At 36.5% G+C, this 21904-nt stretch overlaps 1 protein-coding gene across 12 annotated transcripts in view; it reads right to left on the reverse strand.

Annotated features, from left to right (window-relative positions):
- The window catches only part of Zmym6 (zinc finger MYM-type containing 6), a 38208-nt gene extending 17018 nt beyond the window's left edge, over positions 1-21190 (reverse strand). For 3 of the 12 annotated variants that reach the window (XR_005735093.2, XR_013427702.1, XM_040288343.2), the window contains exons 1-11: positions 20364-20824; positions 19653-19818; positions 13579-13663; positions 12684-12927; positions 7022-7196; positions 6716-6907; positions 4546-4696; positions 3718-3833; positions 2246-2527; positions 1920-2070; positions 980-1152 (exon numbers count right to left, since the gene is read on the reverse strand). Coding sequence is in view for 10 of the 12 variants with exons in the window: in XM_040288343.2 (XP_040144277.2) it covers positions 980-1152; positions 1920-2070; positions 2246-2527; positions 3718-3833; positions 4546-4696; positions 6716-6907; positions 7022-7196; positions 12684-12927; positions 13579-13663; positions 19653-19745 (1662 nt within the window). In the remaining 2 variants the exon portion in view is untranslated. Of the gene's footprint in view, positions 1-979; positions 1153-1919; positions 2071-2245; positions 2528-3717; positions 3834-4545; positions 4697-6715; positions 6908-7021; positions 7197-9925; positions 10128-11110; positions 11226-12683; positions 12928-13578; positions 13664-19652; positions 19819-20363; positions 20826-20867 lie in introns of those variants that run through there. The other 9 variants (XM_040288339.2, XM_040288344.2, XM_078025886.1 and 6 more) reach the window with 8 other exon arrangements.
- Positions 21191-21904: the final 714 nt, after the last annotated feature.

Here is a 21904-nt window from a genome sequence, read left to right on the forward strand (position 1 = left end):
AAAAAAAAGTTCAAGGCCAGCCTGGGCAACTTAGCCAGTTTTCAAGTAAAATAAAAAGGGCTGGGAATATAGCTCAGTGGTACAGCACTTCTGGGTTCAATCCCCAGTAACACCCCCACACACACATACAAAAGGCAGCAGCATATGACAGTAGAAGGAATATAGGCTTTGAGGTCATTAAGACTTTTATTTACTCAACAAACATCTAATTAGATATCCACTGTCTTAAGCACTGATTGGTCCTAAACATAGAAAGAATGATGAAAAAGTTATTATCTGCCACCACAAGAATATTATATTTTGGGAGTGAGGTAGATAAGAAAATAGAGACTTCAATAAAGTGTTACAGGTGCTACCTAGGTGTCACCTACCAGTTTCCTCAAAGGCACATTACTTAACCTCCCTAGTCTTCACTTCTTTTCTTTATTTTTAATTGTAACTATCATTGACAGTCTTTCAAAAAGGTAACCTTTTCTAAAAGTGGGTAAGGTTGCTAGTCATTGTCATTTGACCCATGAAGTAAGAACAAGGTTTGACTTCAAATTCTTCAGAGTAACCTAAATGAGAGCCACTTCAGGCAATATTATGTAAAGTTATAACTGAAAAGAACTCGAAGTTACAAACAAGGTCAATGTGCCTTGAAATAAATGAAAGAAAGCAAAAATAAATGGTACATGTCTTCAATCAACAACAAAGTCTCTAGAAATCCTAACTCTGTTCTCCAAAGATGGTTATATTCAACCAAATTTTGTTACAGTAGCCCATAATTTATTCTATACAGCTCTAAACACCACACTTTTATTCACATAATTTGAACATATTTTAAATAGCAAATAATTTGCACTAACTTAAAAAAAACACACAAAAGCCTACTTGGGAGGCAGAGTCAGGATTGTGAGTTCAAGGCCAACTCAACACCACAGTAAGACCCTGTCCCAGTGGGAAAACAAAGAAAAGTTAAAAAGTATATCACACTTACCTGATAAAACAAAACTGTAAATTTGGTCATGCAGTCTTCACAACAAAACTCTTCTAACTTTCCCTCCAATCGATTTTCTACCAAATTAGGGGACGTCTGTGAACAATAACTACACATCTTACAGTAGTTTCCCCATCGCTCTCCAAAGTCTCGAGCACAGAGAAGTTTGCAGACTGAACACACACAGGGATGCAAGAAGAAACATCAAATTTACATTAACTTCAGGGGGTAAAGTGAGTTTATATAGTCAGATACAAATCCTAAGCTAATTTCTAAACGTTTGACATACTATTTGCCTCTAGGTTAAAGAAGTCTTTTTATATTCACAAAACAAACCCACATCCCCTTTTAAATGTAAATATAAGACCATCTATATTCAGAAACATCAGAACTATAAGTTTCTTAAACCAAGAAGCAGTAACTACTAAAGTTCCCTATTTACAAGATTTTCTATATGAATACCATTATTTAATTATATTTTGATAATTTTTCCTTACTGAGGTTACTGTAACATTTATAAAAAGAAAGACTTCAGGGCTGAGGCTGTAGCTCAGCGGTAGCGCACTTGCCTGGAATGTGTAAGGCACTGGGTTCGATCCTCAGCACCACATAGAAGTAAATAAAAAAAAAAAAATAAAGGTCCATTGACCAACTAAAAAAATATAAAAAAAAAAAGAAAAAGACTTCAGGACTGGGGTGTAGCTCAGTAATAGAGCACTTTCCTACAACAAAAAGGCCATAAATTCAATCCCAGCACAGCAAAAAAATAAACTTGAAAAAAGACTTTAAACTAAGTAAACCTCAACATAAAAAATGTTCAACTTATACCTCATAAGAGAAAAATTACTTGAAAATTAATCATGATTAATTGCCCAACTCATCATAAATTATTTCATAACAACCACATGCTGTGTATATAATGCGAAGCCATTTTCTTTACCTTCACTACAGAATGGCTTATCAACCCCTGAGAATCTCACAGTTTCCTTTATAATTTTCTGCAGTTTACAGTAGTCACACATTGCCATAACTTTATTTCTTCTTTTGTATTCATCAGAGCAAATCTTGCCACAAAACAGAAACATTTTACCCTGCAGAGAAATAATAGTCATTAAGATCTAACTAAACAGCTGCTTTATTGTTAATAAATCCTTTTCCTTCTTATTTCAAAGCAAACTCAGTGACTGTCAAAGATGAAAAAAGTACTTCTAAAAGTGCTTCTATTGCATAAGTTCCTATGCAATTCCTTTTATCATCTCTCCTTACCTTGTAGAAAAGAAGTTCTGGCTTTGTGGCAAACAGATGATAACAGTGCTGACACTTGAGTTTCACAACTGTCTGCGTTACCGCAACCTGCTGGAATTGTTCACCAAGAGTCTGGTGACTGGCTGCTATGGCAGAGCCAGTGACAGAGCTGGAGGAAATGGCAGAGGCAAGGCCACCACCTCCTGGTGGCCTTACTGATTGGCAAGGTGAACTCGCAACCACTTGGCCCTGAGACGGAGGCACGGCAGAAGACTGTGTTCCATTTGGTTTGTTAAATACATTCTGAATGAACACAGGCAAAAATTTTAATCAACTGAGAAATAACTTGATATTTTTACTTTCTCAATTTAATTAATCCCACAACAGTTTTTAAAAATCTTATTTCTCATAGGAAGAGTTTCAATGACATACTTTCAAAATATAAGGACTGACAAATGCAACATTAAAAGATTGAGACTTGACTAGAGTTGTAGCTCAGTGGTAGAGCTAGTATGTGTGAGGCACTGGGTTAGATTCTCAGCACTGCATATAAATATGTAAAAAATAAAGGTCCACGGACAACTAAAAAATATATATATATTTCTTTTTTTTTTTTTAAAGGTTGAGGACTGGAATCCAGACTGCCCAGATAACAAACTCTCAGATATTTCTCCAATAAATTATGGCAGGCCTCGCCTTCCCTCAGGGTACCTCTTCCTGCATGCTTGTCACCAACCAAATCTTTTCTTGTTTTTGGTAGTAATGGGGAATTAGACCCTGGGCCTGACACATGCTAGGCAGGCACTCTACAACTGAACCCATCCCCAGCACCTCTGCCCCCACACTTAAAAAAAAAAAACTTTGAGACACGGGTCTCACCTACATTGCACAAACTGACCTTGAACTTGCTATCCTTCTACTTCAACTTCTGGAATAGCTGGGTCTGCAGGTGTGTGTGCCACTACACTCAGTTACCAACTCCTAATAGCTATTATAACGCTGTGGCTATCAGCAGTCTCTTTTCTCCTTGGGGCCAGAGATACCACATCAGGCCTCCTTCCACCCAGGATATCACAAAACTTTTTGTGTGTATTGCATAAAATAGAAGAAAATGGGACAAGTGGATGCTTATAACTACATGCGAGGAGTTCTTAAGTTTCTGGCCCAGGATGAGAGTAAGGGGCACATGAGCTCCCAAAGGCTACTACTGTACTTCACCATACTATAGCCTAGTCTCCATCCTTCAGAAATGGAGAGAACCAAGGGAGAAAGTAGAAGGGAAGAATAGTTCACCTAAGTACCCTGAATAACGAAGCCCTATGTCCAGGCTTAGATAATTCATACAAATAACCTCTGGAACCCAGGCTGAACAGAATGTTTTTCTTTTTAAATATGAACTTTTTAAAGTATAGACCTTTAGCAGTTAACATTTTGCCATGGAATAAAACCTAAGAAAACTACAAGGATAAAACACTACCTTAGATTGATCATACCTGGAAAGCTACCACACAGTTGGAGCTACAGAAGCTGTATATAGTTCCATTTGACATAGCTAGGTGATACTGAGGAATTGCAGAAGTTTTACAACTGTGACATGAAACCTGGACGCCTTGATGACAAAAAAATAAAAAGCAATGAATACATTATAAAAATGAACAAATAAAAACCTATAAGTAGAAGAAAAAATAATCAAATATTCAGTACAACGGCACAGCGGAGTAACCTGGGGAAATTAGTTCCAAAACTCCATGAGGATTCCAAAATCCATAAATGCTCCATTTCCTTACGTAAAATGTCACAGTATTTGCACGTAATCTAAGCATACCTTTCCAAATATCTTTTCATATACTTTAAAGCACCTCTGGATTACCTATAATACTTGACAAGGAAAAAAAATGTCTATATGTTTAGTACAGAGGCAATTTTTTTCTGGAATATTTTTGATCCAGTTGTTTGAATCCATGAATAGGGAAGCTACAGATATGGAATACCAACTATAATAAACAACAACAATAAAAATAAAGAACAAAAAAAAATCAAGGAATTCTATAATAATTTGTAAATCTAACCACATCTAACCTTTATTAACTCCTACTTAAATAACTAACAAGAACTTACAATTATTTTTTCTTTCTTCTCATATACAAAGCCTATAAAATATATATATATATATATAATTATTTGCATTTAAAAATCAATTTTTAAAATCAAACTTGAGTATTTAACCCTACAGATAAATTTAGGTTAGAAAATGAAAGAAAAGCAGTTGCAGGCTTCTTCAACAGTTACTAATCTATAAATTTATCAAATTTAAACATTACCTGAAGAAGTAACAGTTTTAACTCTATAAGCAGATAAGCAATTAATAGAACAGAAAAGTTCTGTTTTTCCTGAGTCATTTGTAGTCTCAATCATTTCAGCAGAGCGCCTCAATGATTTCCCCAGAGCATAGGGAGGCGTTTGGGCCGAATTCTATTAAGAAAACAAGATAATGTTTAGATATTTAGTGCAAGCATACATAACTAGATATTGTTCTAAAAAGAAGAAAAGCTACCTTTAACAATTGCCTTTGACTGAAATATTTGAGCATGACAAGTAGACTTTTATGAAAGTTGGAAAACAGGTTTTTTCAGACAATAATAAGATTGAAGAAAAGTAGTAGCTACTCAGATTTTATCGAGAACAAAACACAAGTAATAAACAAGGAATTAACATACTTTTCTCATCATAAATAACCAGAGAGGACCAGGTGGTCCCTGAGCCAAAGAGCCATCTTCAGTATGGACCTAAACCTCAATCTAGTAAAATCCACCACCATCTTTAAAGCTACTTAATTTATGAGACTCTCTAGTGAGAGACTGAAATGCTATTTTATGCATATCATGAGATCTTACAGTTCTACTTTTTTTTTAGTTTTTTTATAGTTGGACACAATGCTTTTATTTCTTTATTTTTATGTGGTGCTGAGGATTGAACCCAGCGCCCTGCACATGCTAGGCGAGAGCTCTACCTCTGAGCCACAACAGCAGCCCCAGAACTACTATTTTTTTTAAACTGAATTTCATAATAAAGTCTGCCTGTAAGTTTGTTGCAAGAAATAATTGTAGTATTAAATGGGGACTATTATTTATACAATCAATCTTATTAACTTTCTGAATGCTTAACTAAAGTCAAATCTCATGCTAAGCAATTAACATACACTATATCATATCATTCTTAAACAATATAGTGATGTGCTTTCAAAAATTACATTAACCAAAGTTTAAAAAGCAACTTTAGTTAAATTCACAGATAAATAGAAACAGGAAATTAAACTTATTCCATCACACTCCAAAGTTTAGGCTCCTAACTGCTATATTATGGTCTCAGTAAGAAAGTAAACAGCAGGAAAATGTAAATTGTGAAGTTTCACATAATCTTCCTAGCAAAAGAGGAACATCCTTTATGCAATGGACTGAGTACAACACCAGTAACAAAATTAAACATGGAACTGATTTTTGGATCATTTACAAAATATCAGATTCTATTCCTGTGAAAGTAGTAAATAGACTGCCTAAGTGGCAACTCCTAGAAAAGATATACTTTTTAATCACGAATGTACATTCCTAACAGCACAACAGAATTACCAAATCAAAAACCTGGTCAAAAAAAGAAAAAAAACTATCATTCAAATTCTTTTTGTTTTTAAATATTTTTTAGTTGTAGGTGGACACACAATATCTTTTTTTCATTTTTATGTGGTGCTGAGGATCAAGCCCAGTTCACATTCTTTAAAAAAAAAAAACAAAAAACTAAAAACCCAAATCATTAGAAATAATCAAATTTACAAAGTGATATTTTTAATAACCAGATTAATCTACTACTCACTACAATAAATAAAATCAGCTAAAGTATTTTAATACTTAAGCCAAAATAACAATTAAAAATAAAAAACAAAATGACAATTAAGTTCAAAATACTTTTCAGAATAAAAAAGATGCTGGGAGTGGTGGCACACGCCTATAATCCCAAAGGCTCAGGAGGCTAAGGCAGGAAGATTGCGAGTTAAAAGCCAGCCTAACATATAAAAAATGGCTGGCAATGTGGCTCAGTGGTCAAGCAACCCTGGGTTCCATCCCTGGTGCCAAAAACAAAACAAACAAAAAAAAGGTAGTTTCCTAAGATTCACTGATTATCACCTTTTAACTTTTGCTCATAGTTTATTAACAATAAGGAGTTTTCTTCACAATTTCACAAAATAGTTCACACAGCAAATCATGTAATTACCTATGAATTCTTAGGCATGAAGAGAACCTTAAAGTAACCTACTCCACCTGTATTATCTCACATCACAGTCACCCCCACAATATCAGAATCACATTTTCCTGGAGAGGAAATCACATTAGGTTGAATGGATGGCAGGAGCTTGCTCTTTTATTCTGCAGTTCATCCCTACTCAGCCAGCTCAAGAGTAAATAAGCCTGACTATGCATGACAAACTGATATTCATACCTGCTTGTATGCTGTAACACTTGTTGAACTAAAAACCTTCTGGGATTGGCAGGGTCCAGAGCTACTATAGCAATAGCTTCCACAGTTCTCACAACAGTTCATGGTGAGGTTGTTGGTGGAGTGAAATTTGGAAAAACAGGCATCACTACAAAGACCATGTACCACATTTTGATATTTAACTTCAAATCGAACCTAGGAAATAAACACACAAACACACACACACACACACACATAAAGTAAGTGCAGCCAGTTAAAAAAATCTCTGATCTCTAAGAAGAATCCCAATAAAAGTAAAATGTAACTTACATCAGCATTTTTCTGACACATACTGCACTTTGTCGAAATGCTATTGGTATATATGGTAACAACAGGTTTTTTCTTTAGCTCATAAGAAGACAGGCATGATTGGCTGCAGAAATCTTTGCTAAGAGAAGAATTTTCAAACCGGGTTGTGATCACATCCTTTGTATTTAAAATTTCTCTAAAAATAAATAACAAAGGCAAAACAAAATGTAACTTTCTCCTCTTTGTAGCTAGTATTTACCCCTGATATTTACCAGGGGCAGCTAGAAAAAGAACTTGAATAAAGCATATGAAAACCTGGAGTTGTGGCTCAGTGGCAGGGCGCTTGCCTAGCATACGTGAGGCACTGAGTTCGATCCCCAGCACCACATAAAATAAACAAATAAAATGAAGGTACTGGGTCTATCGACAAATTAAAAAAAAAATAATCTGGGTTGGATGATTATGTTCTGTCACTTATCAGCTGAGTAACAATGAGTTAGGCAATTACTGTTTCAATTTCCTCATGTAAATGGGGCTTATAATATCTAATTCACAGATGTGTGGAGGGAGAACTTCATTTAAAATATAAGCAGTCAGTGGGGCATGGCTGCACATGCTTGTAATCCCAGCTACTCAAGAGGCTGAGGCGGGGCATCGCAAATTAGAGGCCAGACTGTTCAACTTAATAAGACCCTGTCTCAAAACAATATAAAAAGAGGCTAGGAATATTGCTCAGTGGTACAGCATTTGCATAGCACAGAGGGGGCTCTGGATTCAAAAAAGGAGTTCTTAATTAAAAATAAAACAAAAAAATATAACCGGCCAGTAGCTCATGACAAAAAAACAGTGAAGCTTCCAGCTCCAACCAAATTTCATCTTCTAGAGTCAATAAGACTAAATTCAGTGGCCATCCTGTAACTCCAGACCTCAAGATATGTGTCCTCTTACTCTCCAGCAACTGCCAAGAATAGAAATATGAATGAGACATTATGTGAAATTTTTTAAAATTTAAAAATACAAGATTTGAGGAAATGGAAACTACCAATGACTAACAAAAAATAAGCATGACATAAATGAGACAGGAAGAACACAAATAACTGAATAATTGTGTGTGATTTCTTTTTTTTTTTAATTGTATGAGATTTCTAGAGCCATTTTATAAGAGCTAATTATTGCAATAAGCACTGATGGAAATACTCTGGTAAAAGAGAACCTAAATATTACTATTCCTCCCACAAGTAAAAAAATCAAAGGAACAGTTATTAACTAGAAACAGTAGTCAAGGTCACAATAATAATAATGGCAGTAATATTATATATAAATAAACTGAGTAACTAATATGTGCCAAGCATTATTCACTTTACTCAATTACCCTATTTATTTATTATTTATTTATTTGGTTTGAACCCAGGGCCCTTAACCACCAAATGAAATCCACAGTCCTTTTTTGAGACAGGGTCTCACTACGTTGCTGAGGCTGGCTTTAAACTTGCAGTCCTCCTGCCTCAGCCTCCCGAGGCCTTGAGATTACAGGTATGTATCACCACCCCTGGCTTAATTACCAATTTAAATATCATAAAAACACAAGGAGGGAAATATAATTGCCACTTCACAGATAAGAAAAGCAAATCAGAGGTGAAATCAGTTGTCAAAGTTGTACTGTTGGTTAGCAGTGATGGCAGAGTACAAATGCAGGCAGCCTGGAATTAAATTGTTCTACTAACTTGGCTCTCATCCTGTAACTTTATTATGCAGAATAAAAAAGTAAATAGATATGCTTATATGTAAGTGAAGTATTAATTTTAAAAAGTATCGCTCTGTCTTACTAAAAACAGCAATAAAGAATTTTACTTAATAAGGCATATCTGCCAGTGTCATAGTGTATGCATAAGTTACTCAATAAGAATGACTTTTTAAAAAAACTTGTGCACACAAATACAAATGCACTCCAAACCTTATGTATTCAAATGAGTGTTAAACCTTAACATTTATCCCCTTATGTATTCAAATGAATGTTAAACCTGAACATTTATCCTGGGGAAAAAAATTATACCTGTTGCCATAATAACATGGCTCAAAACATTTTCTTCTATTTTCTCTTCTTTCCCTTAATTTCTCTTATAATTTATAAGAACCTAAAACCATTGTTTAATTGTATGACTGAATATCATGCTTGACAGGGTAACTCAGTTTAATCACTCACTATACTGACCTGAGAAGACATCAAGTAACTTTTTTTTTTTAAATACATGCTGAAAAGACAGATTTGTACCCTAAATTAATCTAAAAGAATGTTCCATACACTCTGAAAGCAAAATCCAGAGATCAAAAACTTTTTTGGGGGGCTGCTCAGTGGCAGAGCATTTGTCTAGCATGTGTGAGGCCTTGGGTTTAATCCCTGGCACCACAATAAATAAATAAATAAACACATGAATAAATAAATCTAAACAAGGGCAGCACTGTGGTAAAAAGTCACCAAACAGGGTGCTACTTTAAAAACTATATTATACACTCAGATGTATAAGTTATGCCAAGTTCTTTAAAACTTAATTCATTTTATATTGATATTCAATATGTTGAAACAAAATATCTAAAAACAAAACTTGATTTACTCTCTCATTTCAGTTTCATTAAAATGACATTAACAGGGCTGGGGTTGTGGCTCAGTAGTAGAGTGCTTGTCTACCATGCCCCAGGCACTGGGTCTGATACCCAGCACTACGTAAAAAAAGAAACTAAATAGAGAAAATAAAGGTATTGTGTCCATCTATGACTAAATATATATATTTAAAAAAAAGACATTATCATATTAAAGTATAAAAAGGGCATTTTAAAACAAATTACACTTGAATATACAAATAAAACCCTGAACAATACCTCTCCCTTTTGGAGATTTTTCTTTTAGCAGAATTTACTTTTAGATACCTTAAGCCAACATGTTGGGAGTTGCCTCGCTCCACAGACTAACTTCCCCATCCCCTGAGAAGAGCCGTCCAGTGGTGAGCCCTGTTGGCTCACATGATCCTTACCCACCAATCAGACTAGCCTTGCTGGCTCAATGATCCTTACCCACCAATCAGAAAGCACCCCATGCCAACTGTCAAACCATTCAACCATTAAACTGTCATAACTGTCAAACCACCCCCGGCTCTATAAATATGCAGAGGTGTTCCTCCTCAATAAATGGGCATTTTCTCCAACAAAAGCCTTGTTCATTCTTTCAAACACACCAACTAGATAAAGAAACTGTCACCTATCTTCAAAGATGAAAGAGCCTATAAAGTATACACAATAATAATGCAAAGTAATAATTATAAATAGTAGCACATAAATATTTAAAATTTATTATTAACAGTAAGATTCCCCCTATCAAGTATGTGCTAGGTAATATGCTAACACTGTCTTATTAAAATCCTAGGGAATCAGGGACAGTGGTACATGCCTATAATTCCAGTGGCTTAGGAAGCTGAGGCAGGAGGATAGTTCAAAGCCAGCTGCAATAATTTAGTGAGGCCCTAAACAACACAGGGAGACTCCATCTCTAAATAAAATATAAAAGAGTGCTGGAGGCTGGGGATATAGCTCAGTTAGTAGAGGGCTTGCCTCACATGCACAAGGCCCTGGGTTTAATCACCAGCACCTCAAAAAAAAAGGGGGGGGTAGACTGGAGATGTGGCTCATTGGGTAAGCACCTTTGGATTTAATACCTAGAACAACAACAACAAAAATCCTAGGGGGTAGGGAGATCAATAAATGCAAGGGACTAGGGGACAGCAGAAGTGGAAGAAGGCAGGAAGTGTTGGGGAGTGATACTGACCAAATTTCAGTGTTGTTCTATGTGCCTGTGCATGTATAAATATGTAACAAATCCTATCATTATGTAAAACTATGATGTACCAATAAAAAAAAGTGGAAAGAAAAAAAACTCTTGGGGCTGAGGCTGTGGCTCAGTGGTAGAGCAGTTGCCTGGCATGTGAGGCCCTGGGTTCGATAATCAGCCAACATAAAAATAAATTAATAAAGGTCTACTGACAAATAATTTAAAATAAATATTTTTTAAAAAGATGTAGATATTGGGCTGGGGCAGGGGCTCAGTGGTAGAGCGCTTACCTAGTATGTGTGAGGCACTGGGTTCGATTCTCAGCACCACATAAAAATAAACAAAAAAATAAATAATTTAAGGCATTCTGTCCATCTACAACTACAAAAAAATCTAAAAAAAAAAAAAAAAGTAGTAGATTTTATTTACCAGTGAAAAACTGAGATTCAGAAAAGTTAACGTATCTCTCCCAAGTCACTTAGCTAATAAGAAATGATGGAATCATAATCTAAAACACCAAGCTCTTTTTTTTTTTCTCCCCCTTTAGTTCTGAGGATTGAACCCAGGGCTTCACTCATGCCAGACAACTGCTCTACCAATGAACTACCACCACTGATCTACAACCAGGCTTTAACTTTTCTTCCTCTAAGTAATCACTACTGACAACACAAACTTGCAACAATTTCATTTGCTGTTTCATTCATGTGTGATCTTGGCAGCTGCTAGCCAGTAAGAAGACATTTACCTTAGGATCTAGAGTTGTGATGGCCACTAAATCTAGTCCTACTGGCTCCAGCATATGAAACTTGAAGCTAGAAGTTTCACACTTTCTTTACTGGAATCAACTATCATGAAAATAGGCAAATCATGGCAAATTCTTCAAAAATAAGATAAAGGAAAGTTTATATAACTTTCTGTTTCTTCTTCTCTCTGCATCTAAGCAGTGTTATAAAGCAAGGACCCAAATAAAGGCTCACAAGGATATTAGAAGTAAACACCTATTTCTGTGACCACTTAGCAGTTTTTGCCTTCTAAAAAATTAAATAACTTTCATATATTATTAAGAATGAGTCTAAGCTGGATGCAGTGGCATGTGCCTGTAAACCCAGCTACTCAGGAGGCTGAGGCCAGAGAATGGCAAGTTTGAGGCCAGCCTCAGCAACTAGCAAGACCTCTGTCTCAAAATAAAATAGAAAAAGAACTAGGGATGTAGCTCAGTGGTAAAGCACTCCTGGGTTAAATCTCGAGCGCGCACACACACATACACACACACACACACACACACACACACACACACACACACACACACACACACATGATACTAATGTATCTATACTTTTGTGGGGGTACTGGGGATTGAACTCAAGGGCACTTGACCACTAAACCTCATCCCCAGCCCTATTTTTTGTATTTTATTTAAAAAATAGGGTCTCACTGAGTTGCTTAGTGCCTTGTTTTTGCTGAGGCTGGCTTTGAACTCGTGATCCTCCTACCTTAGCCTCCTGAGCCACTGGGATTATAGGCATGCACCACCATGCCCAGCTGTATCTATACTTTAAGATAGCTTTTAAACAATTCTAAATGGTTGTTGTCCACATTTACAGAAATATGAGTGGTCTTACAATTCAAAAAATGGTTCATTTCTTTCCATGGTAAAATTTAAACTGAAAGAGACAGAAAACTGGTTTAGGCAATACTTCTAACACCAAGTTACTTATATAATGTTGTAAAACTTTATATAGTTAAAAAACAATTTCCATAGAAATGTGTCAAAGAGACATGAGGTAGCAACATGTTTAAACTAAAATATATACACATTTAAAAAATTAAAGTAAAAAAGAGATATCATTAAGAATTTTATACCTTGAGCAGTTTGTGCAGGTTTTCTTGGGAGGAAGTGGTAGGCAGACAAGTGAAGAATATCCGATAATACATTGTGTGGAACAGAAGAGCTGAGTAGATCCTGTCTTGTGATATGCAGTTTGACCCTTGTAAAGCATCTTTTTACAACCAGAACAAAAAACCTGAATAGCTACAGGTGGAACTGAAGGAACCAATACTTTTGTGCCAGGTGGTACAAGAGAAAAGCCTGAAGTCAACTGCTGGGCTAGCAAAATAAGAAAAAAAACACCAGTTTTAGTATTTTTTATATATGCAAAATATTAAATGTATGTATAATTCTTTTTTAGGACATATAATCTGTTTTGAAATTCAATGAAACAATGTTCTAAAACAAGGATTTCAAACTTTTTAAATTATGACCTATAAAAATTAAATTTTACATTATACCCCAGTTCTCACACACATTTGTATGTGTGTGTGTGTGTGTGTGTATAATTCAATAACTGAAACAGAAGTTTCAAGAAATAGCACATTTCTCTGCTATACACATCACATTCTGATATATTCTATTTCCTTTTTTAAAATGATGGTGAATAACAGCTCCCAATTTGAAAAACATGCTCTAAAGGAGAAAACTTAGATGAAGAGGTGCTTTCCCTCAATTGTATTAGAGTAAACAAATATTAACAGTATTAACTCAACAGTTCTTTTTTTTTTTAGAGAGAGTGAGAGAGGGGAGAGAGAGAGAGAGAGAGAGAGAGAGAGAGAGAGAATTTTTAATATTTATTTTTTAGTTCTCGGCAGACACAACATCTTTGTTGGTATGTGGTGCTGAGGATCGAACCCGGGCCGCGTGCATGCCCGGCGAGCGCGCTACCGCTTGAGCCACATCCCCAGCCCCAGTTCTATTTCTTACCAAGAGAATTGTCACTAACTGAAAATACAGCACTGATTTTCAATTCACTTTCTTGAGTTTTTGGCTGTTGGGCATGTCCATACTCCTTTTAAATACAAAGAAAAAGAGAAAAATGAATAAAATATATGTAAGTAATTCTATCACATTCATATCTTTTATATTTTACTTACAATCACCTTCACAAATATCTCAAAAGTCAAAATTTGAAAGTTATTAGACTAGATTTAATCTTCATAAAGACAATCTTTAGAATTGGAGAATATTTTATAAAGCTATATCCACTTTCCAAATAAAATCTTGACGAATGAGAATAATATACAGTTATTCCAACCCAGACTACTACTCATTTTCTAGGATGTATTTACAAGGGAGCAGTAAATGAAATGAAATCTGGATGATTTAGAGATTAGATCTAGATCAGTAATTTTAGCCAAAAGACTTATAAGCTGTCATATCTGTAACGGTAGAAAAGAATTTCAATGCAATCAACTCATTATGCACAAAGCATCACAGCCTAAATCAGATTTACCTTAATATACTCTTTAAAATGTAAAATAAAATAATCATTAAACAAATTTTTAAAAATATATACACCTATCTTGAAAAGGACTACCATTTATTTGGAAATCACGACCATCTTTTGTGTTAAAATGGCCTTACATATTTCTGAATAAACAATTTTTAAAAAACTGTCTTTTCTAAAACAATGGACATAATAAATGGCAATTAGCAAAAACCTACCTATACTTAACAAAATAAACAACTATGGTCAGTTCCAAAACCAAAAATTTTGAAATTGCTTTATTAAGTGCCAAAAACTAGGAACCACTGCATTAATTCACCACTTTCCATGAAAGGTACTTGGACACCAAAAGAGGTGCTCCCTATAAGACAGAACTATCCCCCATCTCTCACTCCTCATAAAACTCAGCTCAAAGTGGATCAAGGACCTAGACATTAGACCAGAGACCCTGCGCCTATATTAGAAGAAAAAGTAGGCACAAATCTTCATCATGTCGGCTTAGGAACAAGCCTCAACCAAACACCTAAAGTGCAAAAAGTAAAATCAAGAATCAATAAATGGGATGGTATCAAACTAAAAAGCTTCTTCACAGCAAAGAAAACAAGTAAGAATGTGAAGGGAGAGCCTACAGAATGTGAGAAACTCTTTGCCACCAGCACCTCAGATAAAGCATTATCTCCAGGATATATAAAGAACTCAAAAAACTTAACACCAACAAAACAACCCAATCAATAAATGGACAAAGGAAACAAACAAACACTTCACAGAAAAATAAATACAGGGCTGGGGATGTGGCTCAAGTGGTAGCGCGCTCGCCTGGCATGCATGCGGCCCGGGTTCGAGCCTCAGCACTGCATACAAACAAAGATGTTGTGTTTGCCCGCCGAGAACTAAAATAAATAAATACTTAAAAAAAAAAAAGATAAATACAATCAGTCCACAAATATATGAAAAAAATGTTAACATCTCTAGCAATTAGAGAAATTCAAATTAAAACTACACTAGATTTCATCTCACTCCAGTCAGAATGGCAATTATCAAGAATACAAGTAACAGGCTGGGGTTGTGTCTCAGAGGTAGAGCGCTTGCCTACCATGTGTTCAGTCCATGGTAGGCACTGGGTTCAATCCTCAGAACCATATTAAAAAAAAAAATTTTTTTAATGAAGATATTGTGTCCACCTATAACTAAAAAAATAAATATTAAAAAAAGAATACAAAAAACAATAAATATTAGTGAGGATGTGGGAAAAAACACAGTCTCATACATTGCTGATGGGACTACAAATTGGTGCAATCCCTGGAAAACAGTAGGGAGCTTCCTCAGAAAACCTAAAATGGAATCACCATTTGATCCAGTTATCCCACTCCTCAGTTTATACCCAAAGGACTTAAAATCAGCATACTACAGCAACATACCCATAACAATGTTTATAGCAGCTCAATTCACAATAGCGAAGCTATGGGACCAGCCTAGGTGTCCTTCAACTGATGAATGGATAAAGAAAATGTGGTACATATAAACAAGAAAATATTACTAAGCCCAAAAGAACTAAATTATGGCATTTGCCAGTAAATGGACAGAACTGGAGACTATCATGCTAAGTGAAATAAGTCAATCCCAAAAACCCAAGGCCAATGTTCGTAAAAGGAAGGGAAGGGATAGGGCATGGGAATAGGAAAGACAGTAGAATGAATCAGACATAACTTTCCTATGTCTTATATGTATACCCAACCAGTGTAACTCCACATCATGTACAAACACAAAAAATGAGATATTATACTCCATATATGTATGATATATCAAAATACATTCTATTGTCATATATAACTAAAAAGAACAAATAAAAAATTTTAAAAGATAACTATCATACAATCTTTATAGAAAAGGAAAGTAAAGTTTAGAGATGTTCCGTAACTTGTCCAAGGTAACAAAAATACTAAGTATGAAAATCAAACCCAGGTCTCTCTTCCAAAATTCATGCTCTCTCTCACAGATGTACAAATATAATATAACTGATAGGATGAATTCAAACACTGGTCCCCAGCTGAAATTAAGTTTTCTTCAGTTCTCTTTCATCTGCTTTCTCTCATAGCACTTATAACATTATTTCATATTTTGAGGAATGGTAATGTGATTAATGGCTAACACACTAGACTGAAAGGACTATGTCCATTATGGACAAGGACCGTATCTGTATTTTCATTATTTTCATCTCTGTATATCCGATACCAGGCATAGTAAACAACAGAGAAAACTATGGTTTCTGACAGCAGACAGAAACATTATCTTGGCTCTTATTCAAGTTACTTAAACATTCTTCATTTCAATTTCCTTAACTGTAAAATAAAGATATTACCCATAGACCATTAGCAGAAAACAAATGATTTAACATAAAGTGTGTAGCATAATGATGTATACCCAAAAATACCAGCTCTTATACTTAGTGGCCATAATAAATATTTTATGAATGAATAAATCCAAATCCATTCCATCCAAAGTGAATGGTCTTAAACATTACTTGATATTTATTTACTGGCACTCAGAGGTAGACGTTAAAAGTACTAATATATACCTTCCTCAGTTTTGCCTTATTAACTACTCAATCTCTAATATTTTTCTTACATTCTTATTATATTTCCCTGGTCAGTTTCTTTTATTTTGCAAAATAACTATTCTAAACCTTCATTACCCTCAAAACCATACCTCACATACTTCCTGCTCACTAATGTTTCAATTTAATCAATTAAAAACAAGCAACTAAGCAATAAGTTCCTCAACATCCTGATTCCCGCTATCTCTAAACTGATCAGCAAATTTTTCTTAACTCACAGGAAAAGGCAACCTTCTTAAACAGTGCTTGTGTTCAAGATTTTTCTCTTCCTTCTTCTAGCACTCTATCCTACCTCCCTTTATCTACCACCTCTCTCCATCTCCATATTGGTTTCTTCCCCTCGAATTATAAATGAATATACTCCCCTCCCTCTCCCCTCTCTAGTCCACCAAACTTCAATAAATGTACTTCATTCTTTCTCTACTTCCTCACTTTAATTTCTTCCCGAACCAGAAACAATCAGGCTACTAGTTTATCAGAAATTATTTAAGATAACCAATCATCTCAAATTACCTAGTTCAATAAACACTTTTAGGTTTCTATCTTACTTGGCCTTAGTTAAATCTGACACTGTCAATGATTCCACTGTCTTTGGTTATGTTATTTCATTACTACTAAGATATCTGCAATACACTGGATGTCTATGTCCCCTCCTCCCGAATTTATAAGTTGAAATCCTTATAATCTCTTAGGTGACATCTGGAGGTGAGCCCTCTGTGAGGTAATTAGGTCATGAGGGTAGAGACCTCATAATCAGCATTGGTGCCCTTATAAAAAAGAGGCTAGAGGGGCTGGGATTGTGGCTCAGCGGTAGAGTGCTTGCCTAGCACAGGCAGGACCCAGGTTCGATCCTCAGCACCACATAAAAATAAAGGCATTATGTTATGTCCATCTACATCTAAAAAAATAAATATTAAAAAAAAGAGGCTAGAGAACTAGCTAGCTTTTTCACCACCTAAGGCTACAAGAAATTGGCTCTTCCCCCAAAACCCAATCATGTGGCATCCTGATTTCAAACTGCTAGCCTCCAGAACCATAGGGAAATTCATCTGTCATTTATAGACCTTACAGTCTATGGTATTTTGTTATAGCAATATGAAATGACTTAGTGCTACAGTTTGAATATGATCCATCCCCTCTGAAACTTACGTTGAAATTTGATTTTCACTGAAAAAGTATTGAGAGGTGGTGACATTATAAAATGGTGATCAGATCACTAAGAGGGATTGATGTCTTTCTTATAGGACTGAATTAGTTATTGAATGTGTTGTTATAAAGCAGGGTTTAAATTTTGTAACTTCCAAGCTCATATGCTTGCCCTTCCACTTTTCCACTATGAGATAAGACAATACTATGCACTCACCAGAAGTCAAGCAGATACTAATAACATGTTCTTAGACTCACAGCCTCCAGATGTGAGCCAAAATAAACTTATTTATAAATCAACCAGTTTCAGGTATTCTGTTATAGCAACAGAAAACATATAAGACAGATGGTATCCTTAATTGTGTGACCTTTTAACAAACTACCATCTATTTCTTATGTATGTCTGCTCCTATTTAACCCAAAAGTTGCAATCACCAAGAGGATTCATGTATGTAAACTGCTTGCAACAGTGTTCAAGCTCTAAGTACATATAATAAGTTATTAATAATTATATCATATTATTATGACACAACATATACTGCATATGGATACACTAATACCATCTGGTTTTTTAAAATTCTTTTTTAGTTGTCAATGGATCTTTTTATTTTAATTATTTATATGTGGTGCTGAAGATTGAACCCAGGGCCTCACACATGCCAGGCAAATGTTCTACCACTGAGCCACAACTCCAGCCCCATACCATCTGTTATTGTTGTTGTTCACCATCATTATCATTTTAATACTTTTCTGTTCCAGATTCACTGGTCTTGAAGTTCCCAAAAGAACCATGTATCTTTCCAACTCAGGACTGTTTTGAACACTCTTCTTCATGCCAGTTGCCTAGTCAATTTGTTCTTCACAATTTAGCTTACAAATCCTTCCCTCTGGGAGGCCTTCTGTAACTACTCCTATCCCCTGACCAAAAGTAGGTCAGAGTGCCCATTTTTCAGGCTTTTCTTCTAAAGCATTTGTTATAGTTTGTAGCCATACATATATAAATATTTTTTTTAGTTGGCCAATACTTGTATAATCTGTCTTCTTTACTAATTAGTACATTCTACGAGTTAGGAGACTAAGGTAACTACTCATTTCTGGGGCCCCAGAGCATACAATAGACAACAAATACCTAACAGAACAAGAAAGTGATATCAGATGTAAGAGACTTTTTTTTTTAAATGCCAAATATGAAAAAAAATGATAATTCATATCATTTTCTTTTTACAAAACAAAATAGTACAGGGTTACCAAGATATTTCATCATTCAAAGCACAGAAATCTGATTAACCCATTGTCTTACTCCATTTTGTGTTGCTATAAGTGAACACCACAGACTGGATAATTCATAAGGAAAAGAAATTTATTACAGTTCTGGAGCCTGTGAAATCCAAGATATAAGGGTTATACCTAGTCAGGGTCTTATGTGCTATATCACAAGAAAATGCAACAGAGGATCCAAGAAAGAGCAAGAAGCAAAAGAGGGCTGAACTGGCTTTTATAACAAGGCCTCTCTTGCAATAACTAACCCACTCCATGGCATCAATCCATCCTTGAGGACAGAAGTCCTCATGACCTAATTATCTGGTATTAGGCCTCAACCCCCAACAACATTGCATTGGTTAATTATGCATCCAACACATGAACTTTGAGAGTACAAAATCAAACCAAAGCACCCACCTAAGGGGGAAAGAATATTTGTTTTAGTTTATAAGCCTTAAACTGGTTATGTAAATTTTTCAATTCAAAAGTAGACAAGAAGGGGGGGGCACTTTTTCAAAAGGAAAAGTTTACTTGAGCATTGTCAGGTTCTTCTTTAATTTTGTCCAGAAGCCCCTGTTGAGGTATCATTGCTTTGACACATCCACCATCCAAAGGTTCTTTCATTCTACTTTTTTATGTAGAGGCGTTCTAGTTTTATAACCAATAGATTTCTTCTTGGCAATGGATAGTTGGACTCCTAAAACAAAAATACACGATCAGTACACAGCTATTTAGTGTTTTTTTGTTTTGTTTTGTTGGTTGTTGTTTTTATGGGGAGGGGGAATCCTCCCCTTTATCAATGTTAAAAGTGTCAAGATTGAACATTTGAAAAACAACCCTCTGGAACCATGACTAACTGTTCTTTTTTTCTTCCTGCTTTCTCTCCTTTAGCAACTACCTTAACATAAGAAAACAGTCTTCTATCAACAGCTTGAACTTCCCCGTTAAAGACAAGCACTAATTTCTCCAATGTTTAAGGTTGCAAAAGAAATTAGAATAGCAGACCGAGCTGTGAGAGGAAGTTACCAAGCTTTCAGAAGAATGGATTCAAGAAATACAGTTCCTAATTCCAGGAGTACTGACCTAGAGGTCTTATTTCTTAAAGAGGGACACAGTAACCTCCCCATATCTCTAACTCACCCTTCACTTGAACCCTTCAAGGATGCCAATTCTTAGTCTAATGCTGGTTCAGAGGTCCAGACCCCATCACAACAATATGCCCTTAACGTGGGTCACTTGTACCTTTCAGCGTCTCCATTGGGGTCAGGCCCCTCTGAATGCAGGTAACGCCATCCTGTAAACAAGAAACTTGGCCATTCAAGTCAGCTTCCCTTCCTCTAAAAAAAAATGCGTATTAAAGTTGAACCAAATGGGAACCTATCCAAACAAGACAAACAAGGAAACTGACAACTACTCTTAAAGTCCGTGCCAAAGAAGTCTTAAGAACTTTTGACCACTTGCCACAGTTTAAACCACCTAAGGGCGCTCATCCCTCCTCCGAGTTATTGCATGAGTTCCCAACTTCCCATTCCCACCAAGAAGTCTCGTGCCCGTCAGTAAGAACCGACGCCGCAACCCAGTCTTGGAGGAAGAGCATTGGACCCGCTAGCCTGTCAGCACGTCCCCAGGAGACCTCTGCTGTAGGAGCACGCCACCGCTGCCGCGCAGCCCGCCCAGCGCCTCCTTGTCACGTGGCGCGGCTGCGCTCCGCCCCCCCGCCCGCCAGCCCTCCCCGCGGCGCCCCACCTTCAGTTGCCTCCCGGTTCCCAGAGGAGTCCCGAGCGGAGAACGCAGAACAGGAGCTAAGGCCTCGCGCTGGCAGGAACAGTATTTTCTCCTACTGGAATTCTGCGGGATCCAGCTTAACGCAATATTCGGCCAAGGGCGCGTATGCAACCCTGTTCTCCGCCCTTCTTTCCCGTCATGCCCGAGACTTGAGCCCAGTGGACCTGTCCAACCCTGGTCTCCGCCCTTCTTTCCCGTCATGCCATAAACTGAGCTGAGTGGACCTTGCCAGCCCTGGTCTCCACCCTTCTCTCCCATCATGCCCCGGACCTGAGCTCAGGGAGCCTTCAGAGCCCTGTCTCCGCCCTTATTTCCCGTCATGCCTCAGACCTGAATTCAGTGGACCCTGCCAGCACTAGTCTCCGCCCCCTTTTCCCGTCATGCCCCAGGACCAAGAAGAGAGGACATTCACTCCCAGCATCCCCTTTACTCCAATTATGGTTGACTTCTTAAAGAAACAGATCCTGTGGAAAAGGAGTTTGGGGTAGGCTGTCAGGGACGTTAGATGGCGCTACAAGTGTTCTGCTCTATTCTTTTATGGCTGTTTGCAGAAAGGTGGCCTGTCAAGACAACATAATAAATAATACCTGACATTTCATTTATTATTCCAATTAATGCTTTTTTTTTTTTGTGGACTAGGGAAACTCAGGGGTACTCAACCACTGAGCCAGATCCCCAGCCCTATTTTGTATTTTATTTAGAGACAGGGTCTCACTGAGTTTCTTAGCGCCTCGCTTTTGCTGAGGCTGGCTTTGAACTCATGATCCTCCTGCTTCAACCCACATTCCCACCCCAGCGGATGGGGATGCCATCCTACTGGGCTCCATTAATCTTGAACGCACCTTTAAGAAATACATTATATCTTTGAGATATAAATAATGAGATTAACTTGCCAAAGTCAAGTTTGAGTATTTTTTCATTCAACATTGTTTTGAAGATGCATCCATGATTTGTGTGGTTGTTTATTCCTTTTGCCTGCTCCGTAGTACTATGTTTAA

The sequence above is a fragment of the Ictidomys tridecemlineatus genome, chromosome 11 (assembly GCF_052094955.1).
Source record: "Ictidomys tridecemlineatus isolate mIctTri1 chromosome 11, mIctTri1.hap1, whole genome shotgun sequence".
NCBI classification, from domain to species: domain Eukaryota; kingdom Metazoa; phylum Chordata; class Mammalia; order Rodentia; family Sciuridae; genus Ictidomys; species Ictidomys tridecemlineatus.